Source organism: Syngnathoides biaculeatus, chromosome 19 (genome assembly GCF_019802595.1).
Source record: "Syngnathoides biaculeatus isolate LvHL_M chromosome 19, ASM1980259v1, whole genome shotgun sequence".
In the NCBI taxonomy this organism is placed as follows: domain Eukaryota; kingdom Metazoa; phylum Chordata; class Actinopteri; order Syngnathiformes; family Syngnathidae; genus Syngnathoides; species Syngnathoides biaculeatus.
In genome coordinates, this window is record NC_084658.1 from 10,285,182 (window position 1) to 10,297,248 (window position 12,067).

Here is a 12,067-nt window from a genome sequence, read left to right on the forward strand (position 1 = left end):
TCCCAGATGACCAATCTTCTCACCCTATCTTCAAGGAAGACCTCGGACACACTGCAGAGGAAACTTATTTTAGCCGCCTGTATCCGGAATCTTGTTCTTTCAGTCACGACCCACAGCTCGTGACCAGACGTGAGGGAAGTAACGTAGATCGACTGGTAAATTGAGAGCTTCACCTTCAATCTCCTGGTCCATTCTTAAATGTTTTTTAAAAAGTATTGATAAATGTCCCGTTTTTGCAAATGGTTGGGGCCGAATTAAAACAATATTTTGATTTATCCATCCATCTTGTTAGCCACTTATCCTCATGAGGGTCATGGGAGTGGTGGAGCCTATCCCAGCTGTCAAGGGGCAGGAGACGGAGTACACCCTGAACTGGTTGCCAGCAAATCGCAGGGCACATGGAGACAAACAGCATCACTCACAATCACACCCAAGGGCAATTTAGAGTATCCAATTCATGTTTTGGGGATGTGGGGGGAAACCGGAGTGCCCGGAGAAAACCCACGCAGGCACGGGGGCAACATGCAAACTCCACACTGGCGGGGCCGGGATTGAACCGATGATGATGACATAGTTGTCATCTTGAAAGTGAACGTGTGCTCTGTGATTTGGATGGAAAATGGGTGGATGTTTTAAGTCACACACAGATTTAATTGCAAATGTCAGTTGATGACGATCCAGCATGTCATGATAATTTAGCTACTCCAGGCAGAAATAATCAGACACCATTCACAATCAGTCTATCACTATAATGATTCATACTTGATAGTTTAACTATTAGAAATTATGGACGTTATCAAAATGATGGACTGATTTAACATTTAACTCGACAGATTTGCCATCTGTTCTTGTTTGATTTAAAACGAAAAAAATCCTATATGTTTGAAGACTGATGGCATGCCTGTAATCCATGCACTTGTTTTTGGTTTTGTAGACGAAAAAGCACGGCACCATGAATTCGGGACCAGACGGAAAACCATTTAAATGTCCAGATTATTTTCATGATCATGCTGTGTTTTGCCACGAGTCACAGCAAAATCATTATGGTCAAGGTCTAAAGTCTTGCATACCGAGGAACAACAATTGCTGGAACAAAATGTACCTGGAGTCCTTGAAGATGTTTTGTAAGACTTTGCCTGAGTGAAGATCTCCAAAAATGGAATTCAAATGACACACAACATGGTGTTTTCCTTTTTTTGGGGAGCGGGGGGGACAACAACGGTATTTTTAATGACCTGCTGGCACACAATAATCCTCATGCTTGAATTATAGTTATTCATCATCCTGAATGCATTCTCACAGTTGCAGTCTTCTATTGACAATTTTTTTTTTTTTTTTTGCCTTCAAGAATTTGTGGTCATTATAATAGACACATCTCACTTGAAATAGGGCCTTGTTAGTGGTACCAAAATGTGTTTGCAGACTGGCTGAGTACCAGCTGTCCTCCAAAAAAAAAAAGGAAAACTTTGAATCTTACATGTCCCTTGATGTCTCCTTTCTCTGAATCTCACCATTTATTATCAGTATTGGGGAAATGCATTTCATTTGGGAGCTTCATGGTCGGGTTTGTCTACAGGAAGGAGGCCGGGAAAAACTCATCTTTGCTTGAGTACGCTGTTTGGTTGACATAGCGATATGTTGCAAAGCACATAGATTGGCTAACACTGGAGTTAGTTTCATGCATATCCAAACCCCCACTTGGAATCGACTTGCCCTCTTGTTGCAGTATTTCTCAATATATTTCCTCTGGTTTAGTAACTTTCATCTCGGTACATGATTTCACTGCAGACCTTGTGCTGAGAAACTGATGGATTCCTAAAAGCACCTTCTGTCCTTTTACAGATCAACTCCTCCGCCTTGACTCCACATTATCCTCCCCGCAGATCACTGTCCATTCATCATGTTGCTTGTGTTTCACATCTATAATCCATCAATCCCTTAGTATGTCTTCAGTTTCCCTTCCATTCAACTTCCTTGCCAACATTTTATCTTCATTAATTTATGAAGCCTCATCCAAGACTTCATCGTCATTCTTCATTCTTCCACTCCTTGCTTAACCTTTCAGCCATAGCTCACCATTGCTGGGATCCTCAGAGGTCCTGAGTCAAAGTACCAGGGACAATAGCTACGACAAAGTTTCAAGAGCTGTCGATTCAGTGTAAATGCACACAAATGTGCAGATATGGTCAATCATCAAAAATCAAACCTCATCCCATTTTTTTTTTTTTTACACCACTCATGAAGCCACCCACACACAGAGGAATATGGCTGATGCATTGTATCTCACTTTTTCCTTTGTTTGCTTCTTTTGACAACCGAGCCATGTTTTTGTGGTTCAGTAAAAAAAAATAAAATAATAATAATAATTCACCACCTTTTTTTCCTTCAGGTCGCAAGTTCGTTATAGCCAACGCAAGAGTGGAGAACTGCGCCATTATCTTCTGCAACGATGGCTTCTGTCACATGTGTGGTTACTCGCGAGCTGAGATCATGCAGAAGCCGTGCACGTGTAACTTTCTTTATGGACCCGACACCAAACGTCTGGCCATCGCTCAGATGGCGCAAGCCCTGCTCGGGTCGGAAGAGAGGAAAGTGGAGATCAACCTTTACCGCAAAGATGGTAGGAAAAGTTACATCTTTTCGATTTGTTTTTAACAAACTGTTTTTGAGAAAAAATTGCAATTTCTGATGAGGATGAGTGGTCCATTAGGGACCGAAAAGCATCTGAATAATATACTGGCATTACCAGAAAGTCAGAATTTTTGCTTACACACATACCTTCTAGGTCATAGTCACCATTTTGCGTCAATGACCGCTTTTGTCTTCATCATGAAAACATTTTTGTCAAAAAAAATACAAATCTGGTTTTGACATCTTAATTCTAAGTATGCAAGTAAGTGGCGTTAAGAACTTTAAATGGTGGATGTAACCAAATAGTGTTTGTGTGTTTCCATGTCCATTTTTGTGTGTTGGCCTCTGCGTTTGTTTATCCGATGTAATACTTATCGGCACGCTAATTATATATGTAAGTTGCTGTGCATGAACGACTCAACTGCTTGGTTTTGATAAGGTAATTTAATGCTTCGGTGCCCGTGATTGGTTTGAATCAGCCTTTTCCCTTATTTAAAGAGTTCTCTTCAATGCCAATGAATTTTAAACCAATTAATTTGTTTCCAATAGCCTGACTAAAAAATTATTTTGCCGAATAAAATGTTAAGACTATTGAAAGAGTCAACCCTTGCAGTATTGTTTCCAGTGGTTACAGTGTAATTCTGTTCATGCCTGCTGGACCAGTACCAGATAACGGAACGCTGGTATTGGTATCAATAGGCAATAAACTACTACCATTGTACTCGTGCTGACAAGTCCCTGAACCATTCAAAGCATCCACTAGATAATTCGCTCCTGCGAACTAACACAAGAAGTGCAGGAGAGACAGATGGAGGGAAAATCGTGCCGAAGATGAAAGGCCTTGAAAGAATTGGAGGTGAAACAAGAGGGCAAGAAGACATGAGGCGAGAAAACAACATAAGAGGCAAAGTGAGGTATTGCCAAGGAAGCGAGGAGGGAAACGGTGACACTTTGAAAGTGTCTTTCTCACATAATCTCAGCGCGCCGGCGGTGGTCAGAGGAGGAAATAAAAGCCGCAGATAGGTGTCACCAGCTGTCTCTTCTCTGCACATTTTATGTTCTACTCTTTGTACTCGAGCCTCTCCAACACAAACAACGTCCTAATCAAAATTCTCATTCTGCGTATGGAACGAAAGGTCTGGACCACCTAGCGGCTTATTCTTCCGGGATGGTTTTCTAATCACTACTCCTCCTGAACCGCCGCCACGTGCAAAAGTGGAAAATGTATGGCGTGACAACACAAATGTACTCATCTTTTCTGTCCTTCTGGAGACGAGCCAGTGAGGTAGGGCTGTTGTCGCTTATCCTTTTCCTCGATCTTGGAATTTAATCAGCAGAAAAAGAGTTTGCTAATTGGCATTAAAAAAAACTGTATATTTTATTAGTTTTCTCCAACTTGGAGAAATTAAATACATTTCGCTCGATGTTTGCTGGACTGGTACATGCAGTACTTGAAGGCGCAACCGTTTTCGTTGCCACCGGTTGTATAATAACTAAATATGTAATTGCTCTTTTATTTTGAGGGAGCAGTACTGTAACATTACAATGTTGTACACGACTGATTACATTTGAGCAAAGTGTAATTTCATCAGTGTTGACCCATTAATATATAATACAATATTTGCAAGGGGTGTACATTTTGGCCATTGATACTATTTTGTAATGGCCATTCAGCCCTTCATGCTTACAGTATTTTCTCACAACATAAGCGGATATCATTTTTGTCACTGTCATCCAAAATTCATACATAGTAAAATCTAACAATTGATAAATTTTTCATGGTTTTATGGTTTATCATCCAAGAAATGCATGCCAATGTTCAACCCAAAGCCTAGATGAAGACAATGTTGTTATTTTGAGATTAACAGTAGATGCCAGTGACTTTTTTTTTTTCCACGTAGTAAAATGCTGAGTGTCCACTGTTATCGGCATTGCACAGCTTTGTTTTGTCTAGTCCTTTAGTTTCCCATCTATTGTTTAGTCTTTTCTCTTCCTCCACTTTGCCCTCCTCCTGGTTAATTTTCAGCCGTGACTCTTGCCCATGTACTTCTCTAATGGGGTGACGTGTGGAAGGAAGCCATCAGTGTAAGGTCAAGCATTACAAGTACTTATACATTGCACATTAGAATTTAGGATCCCTCTATCCATTTTCTTAGCCGCTTATCCTCACGAGGGTCGCAGGGAGTGCTGGAGCCTATCCCAGCTGTCAACGGGCAGGAGACGGAGTACACCCTGAACTGGTCGCCAGCCAGTCGCAGGGCACATAGAGACAAACAGCCACACTCGCAATCACACCTAGTGGCAACTTAGAGTGTCCAATTAATGTTGCATGTTTTTGGGATGTGGGAGGAAACCGGAGTGCCCGGAGAAAGCCCACGCAGGAACGGGCAGAACATGCAAACTCCACACAGGCAGGTCCAGGATCGAACCCGGGACCTCAGAACTGTGAGGTCAATGTTTTCCAGCTGCTCCACCGTGCCACCTCGTATCCCTCCTTTGGCTTTAAATGAAACATTTTTTTGGAGGGGTATGTGTTAATCATAATAAAGATTCTTCTTTCCTTAGGAAACATAATTACGCTCTTTACTTTTATGTATAGTTTGTATGACTGGAAATGGCGATTATGGCATAATGCATTTCATTTTCAATCATTTTGCCATTATTTAAAAGAGGGCATCACATTTTTGGTCTCCTTGCCTTTCTAAAATGTTGTCCAACCCTTAAGATTTCCACTCAATTAAAGGCAGTCAAGAGTAACAACGATGACTTGCTTCCTGAAAATCCGAGTCACACAACCTCAGCAGATGACTACTTCTTGACTGACACAGACGTAACTCATTCATAATACAAGGCGGAAACACAATATCACCACATCGTGCCACGCCCGCCCCCACACTCACCTCTGAGCTCACCTTGTCCTCCCTTCCGCCATAAATATCATTCCTTGAATACAGTTTCCGTTCCAGTATCCCTTGGTAAGATGGGTTGCATTTTTTTTTTCTATTATTTTTATTTTTACCTGCTCTGGGGGCATATCTGTGACCACAGACATACACTCATGGATGACTGTGCTAACACATACATGCTCACACCCATTTGGGCCCATTTATCTCGAGCCTAGCTGAGGCACGAACCTTCACGATGATAGATCTCCCTTCTCGCGCTCACGCTCAATTGTTCGACTCCAATCGTTCACTAGCTTAATCAATCACGGCCTCCAGCAAACCTGCACACACAAACACATACAGCGCAAGTGAGGGCTTAGCTGGACAAGGGATACTAACCTCGTTGGGCGTTACTCTACCGAAAAGGTTCCACATCTCCTGAATTTTGATATTGATTTTTGCGTTTCAATAATAAAACTGTAACCAAGCAGAGCATTAATAATAATGCATTCTATTTAAAAAGGTACGAAAGTTGAAGAACCTCAACATAACTACCCCTTTCAAGGCAAATCACTTTGAATATATATCCAATGCTTTGACTCTTATAGGAAAGTCTGGCAAATATTACTTCATTATGATGATGGTCATGTCAGCTTATTGGATGGAAAAATACACTTAAGAAAAATTGCGACTGATATGGCAAGTGGAATGATTTGCCTCCATCCAGCTTAGGTGTTCCTAAGCTTTGTTAGTTCCTGTATATTACCAGTCCACTCAAATGGAATTGAAAAGGAAATTGCTTTCATAGGTCTGTACAATCAGGTGTGACATTTTTATGACTGCAGGCAAGAAAGCAACATGGAGATATGCAAATGATTATATATTTTAACACTTTAGGCTCAGGTTTCGATAAGAAGACATGTGAAAGACCAGACTTGGGGAGATTAATGCAAGGAAGGTGACCTCAAAATGAATGATAGGTTTCTGATTCTGATGGTCAGGACATCCCCCCCCCCCCATTTCAGTCCAGGCAGCAAGGTACATTATAAATTTCTCATTTGTTTGCATACTCCTCACAGGTCACAAGAATTTACCATTGGAGGTGACTCCTCATCAAAGTGAGACACAACCTCTTTTCAGATATTGACAATTACCTGTGTGAATGAGCAAATATCTGCAGGAATCAGGCCCCTTCACTGTGGGTTTTGGGGGGTGTGGGTGAGGGATGGTTCGGTTTTGGATAAGAAATAGTGGAGCCCCAGAAAATGCTCTATCTACTGTGTACACAACTCTTCAAGAAAATCATTTCAACTAAGCCTGACCTTTAATCTTAACCAGTTCATTTTCTTTACTCTACTGTGGCTCTGCAGAATGTAGCAATTCTCACTTCCTAGAGACATTGTCTTTGTAGACCTTTGCACAGTCCTTCTTTTAACACCAAGTAAACCACCATGATTTTAAAGACTAGGGTCTCCGCTGGCAATTTGTTTGCGCATCCTATTCCGTATACATTTTCATTTTGTGTTAACACAGACCCACTGGGCCAGGGCGTTCTGTATGGCCAGAGGTACTCTTAATTGCCTAGCAGCAGTAGCTAAGCAAAGTACTTCGCTAGATGTGCAACCTCTCGGGAGGGTTGGCACTCTGTGACTGCCGTGGATCATCCCACCCACTTGTACCGCTAAGTGCACCTAACCCACAATCAACACTAATGCTGCCAGCTTTTGCCCACACGCCAAGTTTTCATTTGGTTGTTTTGGAGAGGAGGCGTCTCTTTTCAAGACAAAGATTGAGAGCTTTGTTGTTGTTGAGTGTTTATAGCACAGTTAAAACAGAGATGTAAACTACAGACGCAGGTACACATTACTTTTTGGTTCTGGCTTCTTTTGTCGGTAATTATCCATTTTTTTCCAGTAAAGTTTTTACAAGATGGCCAAAAGAGGAAAACCTGAAACTTTCTCAAATTAGTACAACTATTATGAGTATACTTTTTAACATTCTAGAAAAATATCTGTTTCTAGTCATGAAAGATTAATGTACAAAGGTTTCAGTATTACCTTTCCACAGCTGGATCTTCATGTGCCTTCTCAATGTATGTACCCAAATCACCAGGGATGTAAAACAAATGGCTACAGTATATAACATGGTAATACACTTTACATTTCTGGTTGTACATTAGTTTGTTGGGTACAAAGTAACATTAAGCCACTAGGTTATGCATAGCAACAACAAAAAAAATGATGCTGTACATAGTTTTTATCAGACAGCGATGACATGCAGCATCAAAATAAAAGATAATCCGGGTTCACACATCACAATTATTAATGTTTTAACTTAAAAGTGACCCCATTTGGCATGTGTGTTCTTATTGCACACACGCATAAAGCAAAGGAAAGCAAATGTATTTGTATAGCGCATTTCATACACAAGGTAACTAAATGTGCTTTACATGATTAAAGGCATTTGAAAACAAAGATATAAAACATTTAAAATGGGATAAAAACCATAAAAAAGACAATTAAAACCACATACAGTGCAAGTGATATGATCAAAAAGTGGATATATTCTAAAAATCACGAGGAAAAAAAAAGAATAGTTTTCAACCTCGATTTAAAAACGTTCGCACTTAGGGCTGACCTCACCTCTGCTGGCAACTTAGTCCATTTGTGTGCAGCATAATCGCTAAATGCTGCTTCATCATGTTTGCTTTGGACTCTGCGCTCCACTATTAGACCTGAGTCAGTCGATCTTAGAGCTCTGCTGGGTTTGTGTTCCGTAAGCATTTCTTTCATGTATTCAGGACCTCAATTATTTAGTGATTTATAGAGCAGTAGCAGAACTTTAAAATCTACTCTAAAGCTGACTGGAAGCCAGTGCAAGGACTTTAGGATTGGAGTTCTACGCTCTGACTGCTTTGTTTTGGTCAGAACTGTATGAGCTGCCGCTATTTAATTCTCTTTTTTTGGGAGTCTAATCAGAAGACCGTTATAATAGTCAAGTCTACTTGAGATAAAAGCATGGATGAGCTTTTCCTGGTCTGTTTGACACATACAAGACTTCACTCTAGGTATGTTTGTCAAATGGTAGAAGGCATAAGAATATCTATAATCCAACAATATCTATCACCTCCCCCAAAGCAAAACAACCAGTTATTTGTGTCCAAATGTGCAAGGGAATAAAATGAAAATGCTCAGGCTTGACCCAGTTGTATGTAGACCCCATTTTTGTCTGCGATGGGATGTAAACACAAGCATTGTCAGAGTCATCGCCGTCATGGTCATCATGTCTGCTGACCGAGCTCTGCGTTTCTGGGTTAATATGAAGAGTTCTCGTTTATTAATGACACCCAAATAATTTCTCATGACACCTACGAGCGCATTAGTGCTGTATTGCGGGTCTGCCTCATTAGTCACCCAACGCGGTATGCCAGGCGGCTTGGCACGCTCCCACACTCGCAAGCAGTGACACATACCAGGCGAAGACGCAACATGGCGTTTTCCAAACAGCACGCCAAACGATACATTTACGTGTGTTTATTGGAAACTAACACCGGCATCAATATTGATGTTAAGTACACAGCAACGACCTTTCCATCTGTTCATTTTCAGATAAGGACTCTAATGTAATTGCTTAAAGAGTCATTTTAATTACCTTCTGTGTAGTCTTACTGGTAATCTTATTTAAAAAAGTAATCATCTCATTCAGTATGGCGGAACGGTTTAGCAATCTTCTGGTCACCCAACAACAGTGACTAAAGACAAAAAAATTAATAAATTAGTAAACTGTGACATCAAAGTATATCATTTTTCCTGTAGTTCTCATAAGGGCCACTTTCCAAATTGTATTGTGGGACACGTGAAGCACCTTGTACTGTGTGCAAATGATTTAAAAAATGACAGTTTCTTTTTCCGTGAAATGTGTATTTTTTTGGGTGGGGGTTGATTGGTAGGTGGATACTTTATTAATCATGAGAGGAATTCCAATTCCGGAATTCAACAGTAATAAAACAAGGTGTGAAGAAAGTGCGACTAAAATCTAAGCAGTAAAAACTAGCAGAGGAAAGAATATAGACTACAAATCGTTTTAGCTAATGACACATCCTTTTTAGGAGAATAGGAATGTAATCAGCGGCTGGTTGTACTCAACACAGAAGCTCCTTAATATAACAGCTACATTTGTTTGCTGAGGTTATTGTGTGAATGACTATTTTGGCATGAGGAACAGTGGCTTCTTGCTTTGATTTTGACATCAACCCTTCCAGCCACTTAAGCAGTGCTAATATTTGGGCCTCCATGTTATGGCCATCCACGGACTGACACACACATAAAAGTGTCATAAAAAGTTAAGAATGTCCAGACACATCTCAGAGAGTGTTTGTGACGGAAATAGCTCACTGCAAACGGAAATTTATATAAATTGTGTTCTGCATTTTAACACAAATGATCCCTGGCAAAAGTAATATTTTTTTCATTGATATTTTTTAACCATTATTCTCTACAAAAATGGAAAATATGAATAGATTTGATTTCAGAGCGCTCCTCTTAAAAATATCCATTTCCATTTCTAGTTCAAATTTGTCTAGTGGCAGTAGCCCAGCATGCAGGCTACAAATGCTTTTAAATAATTATAGTTACGATTGTTTTATATGTACAAAGCACAGAGAAGGTCAGAAGGAGCTACATTGCGTTTTCGTAGACCTAGAGAACGCCTATGGCAGAGTAACGAGAGGAACTGTGGTATTGCATGTGCAAGTCTGGTGTGGCGGAGAAATATGTTACAGTATTACAGGACATGTAGGAGGACAGCAGAACAGTGGTGAGGTGTGCCGAAGGTGTGTCAGAAGAATTTAAGGTGGAGGTGGGACTGCATCAGGGATCACCGCTGAGCCCCTTCCTGTTTGAGGTAGTAATGGATAAGCTGACGGATGAGATTTGACTGGAATCCCCTTGGACTATTATGTTTGCAGAAGATATTGTGATCTGTAGTGAAAGCAGGAAGCAGGCGGAGGAACAATTAGAAAGATGTTGGTACGCACTGGAAAGGAGAGGAATGAAGATGAGCTGGATTAAAACAGAATACATGTGCATGAATGAGATGGGTGGTGGGGAAGAGTGAAGCTCCAGGGAGAAGAGATTGCGAGGGTGGATGACTTCAAATACTTGGGGTCAACAATACAGAGCAATGGAGAGTGTGGTAAGGAAGTGAAGAAACGGGTCCCAGCGGGGTGGAACAATTGGCGGAAGGTGTCTGGTGTTCTATGTGACAGAAGACTCTCCGTGAGGATGAAGGGCAAAGTCTATCAAACAGTGGTGAGGCCGGCCATAATGTACGGATTAGAGATGGTGGCACTGAAGAAACAACAGGCAGCAGAACTGGAGGTATCAGAAATGAAGATCTTGAGGTTCTCACTCGGAGTGAACAAGTTGGATAGGATTAGAAATGAGCTCATTAGAGGGACAGCCAAAGTTGGACGTTTTGGAGACAAGGTTTGAAAGAGCAGACTTTGATGGTTTGGACATGTCCAGAGGCGAGAGAGTTGAGCATATTGGTAGAAGGGTACTGAGGATGGAGCTGCCAGGTAAAAGAGCGAGAGGAAGACCAAAGAAAAAGTTGGCGATAGATAGAGAGGTAGATGCACGAGATAGGCTTAGATGGAAAAAGATGACACGTGTGGCGAACCCTAACGGGACAAGGTGAAAGGAAAAGAAGAAGAAGAAGTTGCTGAAGTCATTTAACGTGACTTTACTCATCAGGACTTGTGATCCTTTTTACTGGACAGGAATAAACAGAGTCAGGTTTGACGATCGCGTCACGTAAGCATCATAAAAGGCAGTGCGAGAGAGGAGCATGATGGGACTGAGTAGAATAGTTTGCTTTTTTTTTCATCCATGTTGTAAGAACACTCCATTTTCACTCCTGGACTCACCTAACTGAACAGTGGTCGTAAAGAGGGATCCACACACGTAATAGGATTCGGAGATGAGAACTGGATGAAAATAAACAACATCCAGACGGGTAATAGCTTCACTCTCAAGGATTGAGCACTTCATTTGTCTTCTTGGCAGCGGGCCATCGGTGCCTGTCAATCAAAAGCTGCAGTGGCGCGTGGGGCCCTAATATCAATCACTTCTCCGCCATGCCGCAAATATTTTTTGATTTCCACCGAAAGCAAAGCGGATATTGAATTGGAGCAGGTTCATCATAAATCCAAATTAAAAAAAGCTAATTTCTAATGTGGTATGTAAATTCTTAATGGCTGGGGTGATTATATAACCCCGTTTTCAGCTTTGTTTATGTTTACAGGGAAAGTGGTCTCTTATTATAGTGTTATCGCACACTGACTGGGGCTGTGTGTTTACAGAAAGAGGCGGAATATTTGCTCACGCTACAAACCGACTCCATTTGCAATATGGACAGTGTAGTGGATGTAGTAACACAAATCAGTATATATTTCTATTTCTATTGTAACACTATACAGTCTTCCAGGCAATATCGCAGTTCATTCTTCTTGCTATCACTAAATTGCAGATTTTTAAGTGATTGTTTTTCAA

At 41.0% G+C, this 12,067-nt stretch overlaps 1 protein-coding gene across 1 annotated transcript in view; it reads left to right on the top strand.

Annotated features, from left to right (window-relative positions):
* Positions 1–12,067, top strand: part of kcnh2b (potassium voltage-gated channel, subfamily H (eag-related), member 2b) — a 152,903-nt gene that overhangs the window by 17,408 nt on the left and 123,428 nt on the right. The window contains exon 2 of the mRNA XM_061805020.1: positions 2,390–2,620. Within this exon, the coding sequence (XP_061661004.1) occupies positions 2,390–2,620 (231 nt within the window). The remainder of the gene's footprint in view (positions 1–2,389; positions 2,621–12,067) is intronic.